The sequence below is a fragment of the Protopterus annectens genome, chromosome 1.part0, assembly GCF_019279795.1.
Source record: "Protopterus annectens isolate FY-2018-M chromosome 1.part0, PAN1.0, whole genome shotgun sequence".
In the NCBI taxonomy this organism is placed as follows: domain Eukaryota; kingdom Metazoa; phylum Chordata; order Ceratodontiformes; family Protopteridae; genus Protopterus; species Protopterus annectens.
This window is the reverse complement of record NC_056725.1, coordinates 587968124-587984829: the sequence shown is the minus strand read 5'-3', so window position 1 is coordinate 587984829 and position 16706 is coordinate 587968124. Positions and strand designations below refer to the sequence as shown.

Below are 16706 nucleotides of genomic sequence, written 5' to 3'. Positions count from 1 at the left end.
CTTAAACCTTGAGTGTGATATAAATATGACCTGCTGGAGAGAGAGGTATGTATCCAGAGACCACCCTGTCTGTGGAACAGGCTCCCTATCCATGTGAAGCAGAGTTCCTCCCTGACCAAATTCAAGTGCAACTTGGACACTTGGATGGGAAAATGGAAATTCATCCCTGGTTTGGCATCTGTGTCTCCAATGGACAGAGGTAACCTGTAAATGGTTCATCTCCCAGGCCCATGCTTACACTTATCAAGTGCATCAGAACTTGTCAGAGATTTGGGATGCATGGATAGGCATAAAAAGGCCGTTGTGGTAGTTAGCCTAGTAAACACCTGTGAAACTATGAATCCTAGCTAAGTGCAATAACTGTATTCCATGACTGCACTAGCTCTATAGAAAGCTTATGAATGATGTGAGTTTCAAACAGTAGTAGAAATAGCCTTCTCTTTTTTCCACGTTTTATATTTTTTTAATCGCTGAATGCTAATTAATTGTAATGGCTTTTTGACCCACTGGTAGCTCTATAAAAGGCATCTTCATTCTCTAGTCTAAAGTGCTGGTTTCTAAATATTAACCAGGTGCCTTGAATTTTATGATCTGGAAAGTTCTAGTTATGCAGAAGCACACGTAATGTAAAGTTTAAACATCAGTAGACACGCGTATCTATTCCTCTAATTTCATATTTTATTTTGTGCTCACTTCTGTCTACTAGTCAAGTGCAATTCCTAGTATACATATGCTGTCTGTTGGTGAGTTATTGCATTGTACAAAATGTCCTCCAGCAGCATCGCTGGTTAGGTTACATGGAGATTGCACCAAGTAAGCACCCTTCCTCATCCAGTTACAAGCATCCTCCATTCCTGTCATTTCAAGTACACACTGGGACCTGCAACCATGACTGGCTTGGTGGATATGGGTATTATGAGGCAATGTAACAATTGCCTTATGTACACTGACAACCACTTAATTCTCAAACAAATGTAGTATGTGAGAGATGTAATCACACTGACACTGGAGGCTAGACTGTCACATATAGATAGAAAAAGCAATAAACAGGTTGTCAGGGACTCGCACACATGCGTCATTGCACCCATAAAGGACCACATACATTAGACCCACATTTGCGGAGGTGCTCACATGTAACTTACTCAAACCTCAAAGCTCACTCGGGCACAGTCCCCAAATTCTTCTTGTACACAAACAAGATGGTTCCTATCACAAAATGTAAAACTGCATCTCATTATGCCTCAACTGCCAAGCCCATACGGCAAAACACTCCACAACCCAATGTTCTAGTCATAGGAGACTCCATTGTGAGACACGCCAATGTCTCTCTTACCAGACTGGATAAGGAAAAGGTTGCAGTTATTTGCATGCCAGGGGCCAGGATTCACCAGATCATGCAAGCACTCAGGACACTTGCCCCCTGAGTACCAATGTGATTCTGTCATAGTCCTTGTGGGTGTGAATTACTGGAGATGTACCTCCTTGGACTTAAGGGTGTAACTAGGCATACTCAGTGCACACAAATGAGTGCATTATTGCTGAACATCTCTGGGAACTTCAACACTCAAAAAGCACAAAATATTTAGATCTGTGTAAACAGATATGTACAATATAGAGGTATACAATGAATGGTTGTGTAAAATGAGTACACCTCTAAAATAGTTTTTTATGGGTATAAAGTGTAACAGTTGAAAATAATGTGTCCCTTTCCTGTATGTCTGTGGGTAGCATTTAGACTTTTGAGCAAGTTTTTAAAATCGTAGGTGGGTGGCAACAACACTAGGTTTGTGTACAAAACATAAATATCTGTTCACATCCCTGCTTGGACTGTTTGAAGAGAGACATGATTGAGCACTCAGAATATGCATCATCCAGTATGTGCCTAGCACCGAGCAGCATTCTACTGTCTCCAAGGATGATGCCAAAATGCTAACAGAAAATGATTGACTTTAACAATTGGTTTCACTACTGGTGTCATTCTAAAGGGGTTCATTACTTGTCAGCCTGGGAGGACATGGTTGACAGGCCACTCTGTTTTGCTAGGGATGGTCTTCATCTGACACCTCGAGGCTTTTGGATATTGTCCAAAACAGTGTCCACCCCCATAGTGCCTTGTTTAGGCATTGCCCAGCAGAGAAAACTTCCAACATAACAAAAGCTACACAGGGCAAGCTAAAGGTTGTACTGCTCAATGCTAGGAGCCTGAACAAGCAACTGCATTCCCTGGAAGCTCTCTTCACCCTGCAGAATGTTGACATCTGTGTAGTTACTGAAACATGGTTCAAAGCCACGAAAAGTACTCCAGCAGTGCATGGCTGTAATGTCTTTCATGCATTCTGACCACGAAAAGAGCAAAAGGCAGAGGTATATCTATCTGCATGAAGGATAAGCACACCTTAAGGCTGGTCAAACAATGTGACGTGCTTGTGCTACTCCATGTCCAACTAACCATGGGAAAAAAATCCATTTCCATATTATTGCTAGCTACATGTCCCCCACCATAAACCAGGAAACCCATACATCATACCTAAGGGTACTATAATCACTCACCATCCAACCCAGTACCATACTCGTGTGATTTTAACTGCTTCTCCATTACTTGGGAGGCATACGCGACAACTAACATGTAGGCCCAAAGATTTCTTGACTTTTGTAAATTCAAATGCCTTGGAGCAGCTAGTCTGTACTCCAACTAGGGGAACAAATGTCGTAGATCTTGTACTCACAAACATGAGAAAGTGCTGTGCCCCCTAGTATGATGTCCTCACTGCTAAGATCGGATCACAAAGCGGTCTCCCTTGAAATAAAAATAAAACCAATTCCCTCATCTAAACCCAAAATCTTTAAGAACTTCTCTAAGGCAAATTGCCTGCTATTAAGGGACAGCATAGCTAGTTTCCAAGCTCTCCTAAATCCACAAAACACAAACATATGCAGAGGCATGCACAAAAGTACTATACACCCATATAAACAACTAGATAGAAATGGCAGTACCATACTGAAATAAACCCAAGTCAAACTGCAAAAACAAGCCACCCTGAAGGACCCCTGGTATTAATAGGTTGTACAACAAAAAGAAAATCCTGTTGAAAAGAAAGAGGCAATGTGCATAACAGAGCAGAAAGTCTCTCATTAGTCTAAACATGTGAATCGGGTAGCTAGTCAAGTCTCTATTTTAGGGTCTTTGACCCCCCCCCCCCCATTTTGTCAGGTTTTGTTCAGATTTCTTGCACGAAGAGGTGTAGAGCTAAAGTGCATTTTAAAATATACATAAATAACATTAATTACCTTGAGTCTTGAGTCAAGAATAACCCTTCAGGATATGTAAAACATTTTCTTTTTATTTAAATCCACATACATCAGTGCTGGGAGACTACCTTCACAATAAAAAACAGTCTCCCCAAGCAGTAAAAATGCACTGTTTTTATTTTACTTTTTATCAGTATCATACCTGCAGAATACTGACGTTGGCCAGTAGGATATCTGCAGACCCTCGTGCTTCTCGCTTAGTGCTACACGTGAGCACTGAACAATCATGTTTTAGAAAAACACAAGCCATATAACTTGTTAATCAGTCTTATTTCCTGACCTTGAATGTAACAGTACCAGTAACATTCTAACTCCCCAACATTTCTTGTAGCTACCTATCCCAGCCTGGGGAAGGTCAGATGCATTGTGTTCTTTCTTGATTTCCAAAACCAGTCTTTGTAACATCCCTTAACCCCTTCATCACTTTATTTACCGTCAGTCATCTGTTAATACACTTGCTGATTGGTATTGGAATGCAGTTGTGAAGCACTCAGAACTACAATAAGTAATTGTGGTTTGCATAACTATGCATCTATACTGCATACCATTTTAACATGAACAAATCTTAAATAATTCATCAAACATATTTGTGAAAAAATTGTAAGTTAATATGCATTTTGTGTAGAATAATCATGACAGATGCATTTTTCTCTAACAGAGGTAATGCCTTGAAATGTGGCTCAACCCCTCTCATATCTTATAACTTCATTTTGGCAATACATGGAAAAAGATAATTTCTTCCTTTCCTAAGTCAATAGGAATGTTGTAATTTTAAGGCATCCTACTAGCACAACTAGAATATAGGCTCACACAGCTTTAGATTCCAGAAAATATATTCACCATTCATATCATCTTTTTAATGCTGTTCGTATGTTCATTACTCCCTGCCCAAGGAAAGAACACTACTACATAATTCTTAGCAAAGTCAACTGGCTTCCAGTATAACAGCTGTCTAAGTACTTGGCCGTCAACTTTATAAGCTTTTAAGGGAGGAATCTAACTCCCCCACCTCCATGATATCTGGTCCAACTTAAATTGCAATTTAGCCATTTGTCTATATGGTACAGTGGATGATGCTGCAAAAACAGAAAGGCTGAAGCACCTCTTTCAGATGAAGGGATGAGTCCATTTAAATTGTAATCATGCTGTTAGAGGTTTCTTTTGCATTACCTTCATTGACACTTTGTGACACATACATGTTGCCGTGTATGTGTATTCTATTTTTGTTTACCAGATTGTGTGCCTCATTAGAATACAAACATTCACATGAGCAAACGTTAAAAGAGCGATCACTTTAGAGCGACTCTAAAGTGATAGAGAACAACAAAAGTAACAATTTTGTTTTCAAGAGCAAACGCCCTGCACCCTCAGCACCCCTGCAAGTATGTACACTAACTCAGATTGCATAACAGTGGGTTAAGGGTAAATTCGCTGATCCCACTGTAATGCCATTCTGCAAAAGGCTACCAGCAGAAACTGTATTTGAAAGAATGTTCACATACGGTGTGTGTTTTTTTTTTTTTTTTTTTTTTTTTTTTTACAGCAGTTAAAATTATATGTGTATATATCTATGAATAAGTATGCATAATGTGTGTGTGTGTGAATATATATATAGATCCACTTTGTTTAAACGAAAGTTTAAATGTATCTGACTTACCCAAGCTGATTTCTCTGAAATGGCATTTCAGTGAATGCATGGACTGCTGAATTCCTTTCTCTGTGAAATGAACCACTTGGCCATCATGGTAAGCAACTGAAACAGAGCAAAAGTAAGCCCTGCAAAGTGGAGGGCTGCACCCCCCCCCACTTAAAATATACCAACTCCGAGATTGCACTAAATGGAAGAGAGAGCACAGCTCACTATGCTGACTCCTGTGTTTCCTTTCATAGGGAAAGGCATTTGTCAGTCCGTGCCATTTTGGAGGAATCAGCTCATCATTTAATGTACTTTCATTTAAACAAAGTAGATTCATATATGTGTGTGTGTGTGTGTGTGTGTGTGTGTGTGTGTGTGTGTGTGTGTGTGTGTGTGTGTGTGTGTGTGTGTGCATATGGGTCTGCCTGAAAACGCCGACACTGCACAACGCCGACAACGGAGAAGACCGACCGATGAGAATCCCGACATGTTATAGTAAGTGTGCGATAGAGACAGACGTTGGAGTCAGGGTGTGGGTAGGGTAAGTGTGTGATAGTGACAGACATTAGGGTAGGGTGTGCGTCAGGTAAGTGTGCGATAGTGACGGAATTTAGGTTTAGGGGTGGATTAAGTGAGTTAGGGTTAGGGTGCAGGTAAGGTAAGTGTGCGATAATGACGGACCTTAGGGTTAGGGTTTGGGTTAAGGTTAGTGCATAGATAGTTGTGTATGCAAGGTTTAGTGTAGGTTTGTAAGGTTTTTGGTGTGCTTGTGTTGTGTGTGTGTTTTTCGGGAAAGGTATTTGTTTTGTTGATTGTCGGGATTTTGGTTTGTCGGGCATGTGAAGTTTCGTGTTTTTGAACTTTCTTTTTTTGTCGTTTTTTTCGTGTCCATTATTTCGTTGTCGATGTTTTGGCGTGTCGGTGTTATATGTATGTGTATATATATATATATATATATATATATATATATATATATGTGTGTGTGTGTTTTATATATATATATATATATATATATATATATATATATATATATATATATATAAAACACACACACACATATATATATATATATATATATATATATATATATATAAATACACACACACACACACAGTAGTCTCACTTAACCAGCACCTGTGGAGATTGGTCGGTGCCAGTTTAGTGTATGTTCCGGTTGCTTGATATATGCTTTGCGATTTTTGATTGGCTCGTATACCGGCATACGAGTCAATCAAGAATCGCAAAGTGGAGCCTCAGCCTGCAGTTCCACATTGAGTAGATGTGGCTCCGCTTTGTGAATTTTGATTGGCTGGTATACTGGCATAAGAGCCAATCAAATGCCTGTTACTTAAGAGTGTCAGTTGTTTGAGTCCCAGATAACGGGGATTTTACTATAATATATATACGCGCGCACACACACACACACACACACACACACACACACATATAGATTTTTATACATACACAATGTGCATCTAAAATTGGTTTGAGATGATAGTCACTGTTGATGTGATGCCTTGACCTCATGTGGAAAAAAATGGAAAAAGGAGGGGCTACAGATATAATATACACACACACACACACACACACACACACACACACACACACACACACTTTCTATCAATGTTAGTTATGCAGGTGATATCACTATGATGGCTGAAAGTGAGGAAGAGATGAAGACTCTGTTGAAGGTGTAATCAGAAAGTGCAAAAGCTGGTGGTCTACTCAACATGAAAAATGAAAATGAGATATATGTCTATATCTTTAGGGTCTGCCAGGTTTGGCCATGGGATTTAACAGCACTAGCAGATCTGCAGACAGAAGCGTCACGATTAAAGCAAGTTGAAAAAAAAAAAAGTCAACCATATCATTTTTGGTATCTGAATGCATGCAAGGAAAAATGTGCATTAATTGAAAATTCCCAAATGCTAGAAATGGCTGTATGGGGGTGGGTATCAATTTCTTTCCCACTCATTCTTCCAGAATACCACCTTACTGGAAAAAATGGTGCCCCGGTTCTGGAATGAACTAGGGTTGCAGTAAAGGAAGAAGATTACTGAGGGATGACAGAATGCAGCTAATGATCTTCCTATATGAAAAATTAAATTCATGAAATGGTTTGTTTGCTCTGAATAACACCAGCAAGCCCATGTTAAAGGATATGCAGTCAAGTACTCGAAAAAAAAACTGCACTTGCAAGCCCTATCACACTAAGTAGTCCTGATTTTCAAATATGTACTCCTAGTTCCCAGGATGATGTCCCCCAACAAGCCATGCCCACCATCTTGCTATCCACCCTCCCCTATGTACTTGCTGTACAAGCCACATCCCCATCCTAATGGTGCTCTTCCCCAACCAGCATCTGCAAATGTACACAAGGATGCCCATAAGTTCATGAAACAGCAAAATAAAAGTGGGCATTTTAGTCCAAATGTCCATTTGCCCTAGGTACAAAAGCACGTAGAAGATTTAACAAAAATGGACATACCTCTCAATTGTCTCTGATTCTGGCTCAGATGTTTGCTGTACCCCTCCTTAATACCTCCTAAAACTGATGATTTTTGAGAGAAAGGTGACATATTACCCTTAACAGTACAATAGTACATGTAGAGTACATGGACAGTGTCAGTATGTGTGCAAACAAACCACTGCTGTTGACAAGGCAAATACATCATAAGACATGTAAAACAAGCACATGGCTTAACTGGATCACAAATAGTACCCAGGAAATTAGGGTGGGTGACTCTACCTCCTCCAAAGGGTGCATCACTAGAGGTGTACCCCAGAGTTCAGTCCTTCGGCCACTGCTGTTTGGCATGCACTTCTTCTTGGATGGCAAAGCAAATGTTATGGGTTTATAGCTGACTAAGTTTTCAAACAGATATAAACTTGATGCTGTCATAAAATCTACAGAGGACACCAGAATCCTCAAAGAAGGCATTTCCCAAACAAACAGCTGGTGTCAAAACCATGAACTCAAACTAAATACCAAAATACATATAGTTGTATCCTTTGGCAAGCATGGCATCCCTTGTAACTATCACATTGACAACAGAACCGTGAAAGTTGATCTACTAGTCAGTGATCTAGTAACCTGAGTTGACCTGTGATCACCAAGTATCCAGTATTGTAAGGAAGCCGGTCTTCAGTGCGACTTGTACCTAAATGTATGGTGACTAGGTCCAGGAATGTAATCATTCCACTGTAATTGGCTCTCATCAGTCCAGTCAGTTAATGTAATGCCTCATTCAGTATGTACCTGCCCAGACACTAACTGGAACAACCACATGCAATGCTTCCTCATTAAAAAAATAATAGTAATAATAAAAAAATCAAGGGCCTGAATCACAAAAAACTATATAGGCTTTCTTAAACTCGTATCCCTCTTCTCAGCATCATATAGGCCACAAACTGACAACCTCTGCCTTCTGTATAGAGCTTCATGCAGACCTTATCCTGTTAGACCCATGCATGACACTCACTCGGGAGATAGGAGTCTCTTGTAACATAAACAGAATGTGCTGGAGGGATAAGTGTATATCACTGAGGATACATATGAAGCTCCATGCTGACCTACAAGCAAACTGCAGGAAGTTCAGTTCATCTATGTTATTTCTTTGGGGTGTTGGAGGAAGCCAAAGCACATGGGTAAACCCACACAGACAGAGGAAGCGCATGGACTCCACACAGAGCCAGTGTCAAGTTGTCATTCAGAGCCAAGCAGTATGAGATGGCAATGGATGGACGGATGCTTTCATACACCTACTACTCCTGTCATGCCACCAAAGATAGGCACTTATGTCCAATGCTGATGATGTGATGGAAAGTGAAATAAATGTATTGCCAATTTCCTACTCTTAAATAAACTGCAACCCCTTTGATACATCCATACATGCACACACACACACACACACACGTATAAGCATAACCCATGTCAATACTAATTGAGCACTGATTTCATTAAGTAGAATAGACTGAATGAATGACAAGGAAGACAGTTAATTTAAAAATGTGCTTTTCACCAAGATGTTGTGTGTAAATGTAGTTTACAGATTCCGAACCTCATTGCATTCGCTTTCTTCTGCTCATAGCATCTGCAAAACATCTTAATTAGACGAAGCACAGCTGAAATCTGTTTCAAGGGCAAGGTGAGAGGGAGAAAAGAGTGTGCATGTCTCAGACAGAATATGTGGGTAGCACAGTCATTTCTGTGCATTTTTGTTCATTTTTTTAATTTCTCCTTCCTCTAAGTAGGTTTCAAAATTTCCTTATTCTAATTACTTGTTACAATGGTTTTGAATTTTCATTTATATTAAAGGCAATGATTTGAGATAGTGTGTAAAAGACACGTGCTCACAGGACCGGAAATTCAGGTGAATCAAAGTTGCAGCTGCAAAGCTCTCCATTTCTGTGTGTGTGTGTGTGTGTGTGTGTATGTATATATATATATATATATATATATATATATATATATATATATATATTTGTGTGTGTGTGTGTGTGTATATATATATATATATATATATATATATATATATATATATATATTTGTGTGTATGTGTGTGTGTTTGTGTACACACACAATTAGCTGGTTTGATTCTTCTAACTACCTTTTTACAGTGGTTTAGAATTTTCACTTATATTAAAGGCAATGACTTCAGATTGTGTATAAAGAAACAAGCCTATGTTGTAGCAATATACAGTTCAAAAAGAAAGAGAAAATAAGTGAAGAAAGTCTGTAACATTAGCTTGTTCAGAAAAATGCTTCTCATTTTCCTTTCATATCATCATCATTCTCACCATCTTAGATCCTCTTGGTTTACTGGCAAATATTATGACAACTATATATAAGAAGGGACTGCAGCTGCCTGGTGTGGGAGGAGCCCATTGGTGGAGTTCTAGCATTCAGCAATAGTTTGCCAATGCTTACTGCTGATATATATATATAATATGTGTGTGTGTGTGTGTGTGTATGTATGTATATATTTGTATTACTGTCACTACCTTGTAAAAAATAGACAAAATACTTGATCCTTAGCTAATGGAAGATGTGAATTTTTATAGAATTTGTGTTTTACCATAAAAGGAGGTTAGCAAAACTTTCAAGAGGAAGTGCAAAAATAACATGCCGGGAAATCCATTAGAAAGCAAAATCGATGCTTAGTTTTAATAGGAAACTAAATAAGAAGGAAAATGACACTGGGTGGGAATGTACGTGATGTAAGAAAGTGGGCATTGCTTTGGACAGCCTAAATTCTGTTCAAATTTCTAACATTTGGATTGTTCCTAGCGTGGCTTCTCCTGGGTCCCAGTGCATGCTCTGTTGCTACCCCCCTTAACTTGGCTTCCCATCATCCTTGCTATAGACATATTTTACATGAAAATGGATTGTGTCCTGCAGAAGCATGAGTAACTTTATTCAAACAAATGCCCAGTGCTTTAATCTTACATTTTATTAAAACATCATCAGACAAGTCATTTACAAAATGTAAGACATCTGCTCTGTATTTGTTTTAATAATTTTTTTTAAGTTTGATTTTATGGTTAGACTGAAGACTACAGTAAGTCAGTACAATATTGCTAATAATGCCAAACGTCAGACTTTTCATACGTTGGTATTGTTTAGAAAATGCAGTAATTATGCAAACACTTATTCAAAACATGTCTGTGATTGTGCAGTGTTGCATCCATTGTTTTTTATCTTTGTCCACAATCCGTAAGCAAAGATGAAAGATGCAGGTAAAATGTATGAAAGACTAAGAAATTACTCAAATATACTTTTTATTTGAAAGACCACACTTGTGAATTGTTTTTGTGGGGTTTTGCCAGCAAGCATTGCTATGGGAACAGTATATAGGAATGGAGGTGGAGTTATAATCCTTCTGGGCTGATCACAGCTTGAACGGCACAAATTCAGCAGTTTTTAACTACAGCTCTGCTTCCGGTTTGAGAATAAAGTATTATATTAACTAACTAATTGAATACAAAGCAAAAACCAAGAGAAGCACTTCAAATGGTGAGCATGCTGAAGTTTGTAATGTAATAAAGTGGTCAGCATTTTTTTTTTTAGTATTTCTCTTGATTTTGCGTTATACCATTTCATTGTGGTTTAATCTGTCGTCTACTAAACAGGATCGGGTTCAGAGGGTGCAAAAGATAGTAACATAATTACAGGCTTTTCACAAAACAAAGTAAAAGAGACAGTGCACAAGAGAAACACAAATAGCAGCTCAGGATCCCCATTAATACAGCTTTAAAGTTGGCACATGTAATATTTTATCCCAGAAGGAATGGATGAAAACAAAGCTACAGAGACTTAAAAACCAGTAGGTAGTAAACTTGTAAGTGGAAATGCATTAGATTCTGAGAGGAACGCAAAAATCAAAAGATAGTTCACAGTGGAAGAAGAAATAAGACTGGGATTGAGGGTTTAACAAAACAATGACACTGTGGGTGGGAATATAAGTGATCCAGGTAAAGTGGGTGTTATTTTGATTAGCTAAATTCTGACTGAATTTTTAAGATACTGGGATTGTCCCTTTAAGGTGTGTTGCATAACTGTTGCACTGTCTACTTACTGATGTATGTTTAAGGCTTATTTAAGTTTTATAGTTTACTGAGGGAGGACAGTAAGAACAGAGGAAGTGCAACTAGACATCTTAGTCCTGGTGCAGGGAGTACATTTCTCTCCCAACACAATACATCAAGATAAATAAGTGAAAGAGAAAGTTCATTATCATGCTTCTTGATCAAGACCTCAATTGTCAGTGCCAGCTGTGGCTTTCTTTTTATTCAAGTTTTGCAACATCAGAAGTAGAATTCATGATGGAAAATTACCATTTAGATATTGAATGCTGTTCACAGCTAGCCCCCATTGTCTGGCTAGCCACAGCTCAAACATAGCAGGAAGTTTAAATACAAGAAAATTTTAAAGTACCATTTGCTAGTTATGTACAAACTGGCCTCTTCATTTTTTTCTATATTTTTAGAAAACTTATTTTGTTATGATTACACCACTGTTCTGAAACTCAGTATTTTATTTACAGAGGTGGGAGTTTAAACATCCGCAGCCTTTCCTCCGTACTCGAGAATTCCTTTGGCAAGAAGGCCATACAGCATTTGCAACATATGAAGAAGCAGCAGAAGAGGTGATTATTAACATACAGTCTTTAAATAGAACATGCTACTAGACTTTAATTTTTTTATGTTATTCAGCCACTGTCAGTCATAAATGACTGTGCTTTCTAGTTAGAACTTGTATATAATATTTATATTTTATTTACTGATCTGAAGTAGTTGACTTAATTTGTTCTTCATCCTGTGGGTTATGGATCTGATTCAGATCCAAGCCAGCAGTTTCACAAGCATCTGCTCCAAGCTCTTCCCCCTGCCCATAATACACCACTACCACCTTCCTTCTCTCAGATCTCGTTTGCCACGTTTGCATTTACATCGTGATCTCCGAGCACCGGGTATTGTACGTGACTTGAGAGATGTTCTTCGTGTTTCACTGTTACAGTCATAACTGTAGGGTGATCCTGCCGGCAGGCAGCCCGAGGTCGGCCAGAATCCCAAAGTCTGGGTCCGGCGTCGGCTGTACCAGCAAGCACCCTGACGTCAGAACGCAGGGATATAAAGCCGACAGCCGACGCCATCTTCTCCAGTCTTTCTTGCCGTGCGGTGGAAAGCAGCTCGCAAGTCGTTGGTTGGCGTTTTCAGACAACGTGCTTTGATTGTCTTCGGTCCGAAGTTTTCTACTTCTCTTCTCAAGCTAAGTACCCCGTTGGGGAAACTTTTTTCTTGCTCCTCCGATGTCAGAAAAAGTTAATTGTATATAGTGTGGGAAACAAATACCTCATAAAGATTTCCACTCTTACTGTCTACCTTGCTTAGGCCCTGACCACGACGTTTCTTGCTGTCGGTTCTGTGCCAGGTTTAATTCTCGCACTATCAAGCGTAGGTACGATTGGGCCTTGAATTATTTCGGTAGACGATTCAATTATAGGATGTCGTCGGATACTTTACCGACAACCGGAATTCAAAAGAAACGCAAAGACAAGGATAGGCCTCTGAAGTCCAAACATGATATTTTGCAGCCGGAGCCAGCTCCGGGTTTGGCGGTCGTCAGTGAGGCGCTTTTGCAGCCCCTGTCGTCCGCCACTTCGGAACCGATGGCCGACATGGACTCCCATGGGGAGCCTTCTAGGCCTAGTATTTTAACTGCTGCAGGACCTTCGGACGTCGCTCCTTCAGATGGGTCTGGAACCGCTGTGCAGGTACCGGCTTCTGAGGGTGTTTTCAGGCCTTCTAATATCACTATTTCTACAAAGACAAAGGCAAAGTCAAAGACTCCTGTTAAACCAAGGGTTTCTTCACAAGCTTCCTCGGATACAGCTCCCAAGTCCCAGAAGCAATTACTTCGGATGGCTGAAGATTTACTTACAATGATTAGGGGTTCTCACTCTCCTCCAGAAAAAAGGCCTAGACAGGATATTCCTTATGATTCTTCTGATCAGGCTTCTGTGTCTTCTGTCTCTTCCTCTGACCAGGATTATTCTTTTCCTCCTTATGAGGATTCTGATGCAGAGGACTCTATTCCCCCTGCTTCTCCCCCTGAAGATTTCTCTTTTGGGGAAACCATACATGAGATAAGGGAGCATTTTCATTGGGAATGACAGGATTACTCTGCTTCCAAGAAGAGACTTAGGGAATTTCTCCTTCTCACTCAACACAGACCTTTGGCTATTCCTCCTGTACTTGATATTGTGGATGATGCTTTTTCTGAAGCTAACCTAAATCCTGATTCCTTGCCGCCTGCTCCTTCTAAGCCTGATAGATTTTACAGAGTCCCTGACTCCCATCAATTCTTATTTATGAACCCTTCTGCTGATCCTGAAACCATTTCTCAGGGTTCTAGGGCTGCTAAGGCCGCTTCTTCTAAAAATCCTATCCCCTCTGAAAAGGATTCTCGTGCCTTGGACAGGTGGGGCAAGAAGGATTACACTTCTGCTACCCTTTCTATTAGAGCTTTAAATTGCCAGTTTCACTTGTTCAAGTATCAGCAATTTCTTTTGTCTGTTCTAAAGCAAAAGCTCTCTACTTTTCCTGCATGTACAGACGACAAGGAATTACAGGATGTTTTGCATGCAACTGAACAAGTTAGCAAACATAGTTTGCATTGTGGTTTTGATGCCTTAGAAGCTTCTTGCAGGGCTGCTGCCTCTGGTACTGTTATCAGGAGACATGCTTGGCTTCGTGAGCAGAATTTACCAGAACAGGTTAAGGCTAAGCTGTTAGATGCCCCTGTTCAGCATGATGTTTTATTTGGTTCCAAGGCTGAGGAGGTTATTAAAAAGATGGAAGAAAAAGCAAAATCTATGCAGACTGTTAAAGATTTTTTACAAGTTCAGCCTCCTAGATTTTCTAGGAATTGGCCCTCTAAAAATTAGTCTTTTCCCACGTCTGACAGGCCTCAAAGGGGAAGATATAAGCGCTCCAGAGGTCGGGGGCAGGCTCAGGCCTCTTACAGGTCCAGACAATGGACTGCTTCTTCACCCAGAAGGGGAGAAGGCAGACCTCAATCTCAAAAGAAGCAGACCCAATGACTCTCTCCGTTGGGCTACAGGTCCTCCTTGCCTAGAAGCCCCTCTCGGAAGAAAACTTTCTCTTTTCTACCAAAATTGGACTCATATTACCCAGGACAAATGGGTTTTAGACGTGATTTTAAGAGGCTACAAATTCCACTTTCATACTCTGCCAAGGTCTTCAGGCTGGCCGGATCTGCCAAAACATCAATGGTCAGAGGCCTTAAATCAAGTGGACGGCTTATTGGCCATGAAAGCCATAGAACCTGTTCCACTTCCAGAGATGGGAAAAGGTTTTTACTCCAGACTTTTTCTGGTCCCAAGAAAACAAAACTCGTGGAGACCTATTCTGGACCTCTCAGTGTTAAATACCTTTCTGGAGATTCCAAAATTCAAGATGCTTACACTGCAACAACTTCTTCCCATGCTCTCCCAGGATGCTTGGATGGTGACATTGGACTTGAAGGAAGCCTATTTACACATTCCCATCAGACAGGAACGCAGAAAATACCTCGGATTCAAGGCAGGTTCGAGACACTTTCAATTCTCTGTACTGCCCTTTGGCTTATCTACTGCGCCCAGAGTCTTTACCAAGTGTATGGCTCCAGTAGTAGCTTATTGCAGACTCCAAGGAATTCAAATTTACCCCTACCTGGACGACTGCCTTATTCAGGCAGACAGCAAGGATCTTTTACTTCAACATCTATAGTTTGTTCAGCGTCTTCTCCTACTACTGGGATTCTCAGTGAACACAAAAAAGTCACATTTGATCCCCGCTCAACAAATGATCTTTTTGGGAGCTCTTCTAAACACAAGCTTACAAAGGGCCTTCCTTACTCCAGAAAAACAAGTACAGCTTGGCATCAATTTTCAAAACCTTGGCTACTTTAACTCAGCTCACTGCAAGGAAATTCCTGCAGGCTTTGGGCTACATGGCTTCTTGCATTCTGTTGATTCCAAATGCAAGGCTTCATATGAGAAAACTTCAATGGTACCTAAAGAGTGTATGGTCTCAGCATTACCACAGCCTGGAAACAATGATACCTCTGATTCCCTGCCTCCAAAAAGAGTTCCTTTGGTGGTCCAGGGCTTGTGCTTCAAACAAAGGGAATCCCTTTCGTCTACCTCATCCTGTTCAGATCATAACCACAGACGCCTCGGATTATGCTTTGGGAGCTCATTACCTAAGCAATTGCCAGCAGGGCTACTGGACAAAGAAGCATCTTCCCTGGCACATTAACTTGAAAGAAATGTTGGCAGTCTAAAATGCTCTTCTAGCCTTCCAGAGTCTTTTGCAACCAGGCCATCTTCTGATTCGCACAGACAATACCACAGTCATGTGGTACATAAACAAGCAAGGGGGCTCTCACTCCTTCCCCCTTTGCAGACTAGCCATGAGCCTATGGGACACAGCTCTAAATCTAAATCTGCATCTTCAAGCTCAATTCATTCCAGGAAAACAGAATCTCTTAGCAGACAGCCTAAGCAGAAATCTTTTGGATCCTCACGAATGGATGCTGGACCCCAACATATTCAGCAGGATTACAGCTGTTTGGGGAGTCCCTCAGATAGATCTGTTTGCATCTCATCTCAACCATCAGCTGCCTCTCTTTTGCACCAGGTCCTTCCACAAAGCAGCTTGGAAAGTGGATGCCCTGTCTTTCAGCTGGAGGAATCTTTCGGGATATGCCTTCCCTCCTCTTCCTCTTCTGCCTCGGGCGTTACTGAAAATAAAACAGGACAAACCCAAGATTTTCATTTTGATAGCTCCAAATTGGCCTCGGCAGTTTTGGTATCCAACTTTAAGACACCTGTTCTTGGAACCTCCATGGATTCTGCCTCTCTTTCCTTCTCTTCTGTCCCAGCATCAGGGTCAGATGTTTCACTCTCAAATCAAGACTCTTTGCCTGGCAGCTTGGCTTTACAAGGGCCTTTGACTCCTTCTGCTTTTCCCAAACAAGTTTTGGATGTTCTCTTAGAAGCTAGGCGTCCTAGCACTAGAAAATCCTATGCTTCTAAATGGAAAAGATTTTGTATTTGGATGCGGGATCGAGGTTCTAACCCTCTTTTGCCTGACATTTCTTACATTCTACTTTACCTCTCAGACCTTTTTCTTAAAGGTCTCTCCTTTTCTTCCATTAAAATCCATGCTTCTGCTATCTCGGCTCATTACAACA

The 16706-nt window shown here is 40.4% G+C and overlaps 1 protein-coding gene across 13 annotated transcripts in view; it reads left to right on the top strand.

Annotated features, from left to right (window-relative positions):
* EPRS1 (glutamyl-prolyl-tRNA synthetase 1) overlaps positions 1-16706 on the top strand; it is a 1752234-nt gene that overhangs the window by 1393703 nt on the left and 341825 nt on the right. For all 13 annotated transcript variants that reach the window (XM_044061601.1, XM_044061548.1, XM_044061611.1 and 10 more), the window contains one exon: positions 11992-12093. In XM_044061601.1, the coding sequence (XP_043917536.1) occupies positions 11992-12093 (102 nt within the window). The remainder of the gene's footprint in view (positions 1-11991; positions 12094-16706) is intronic.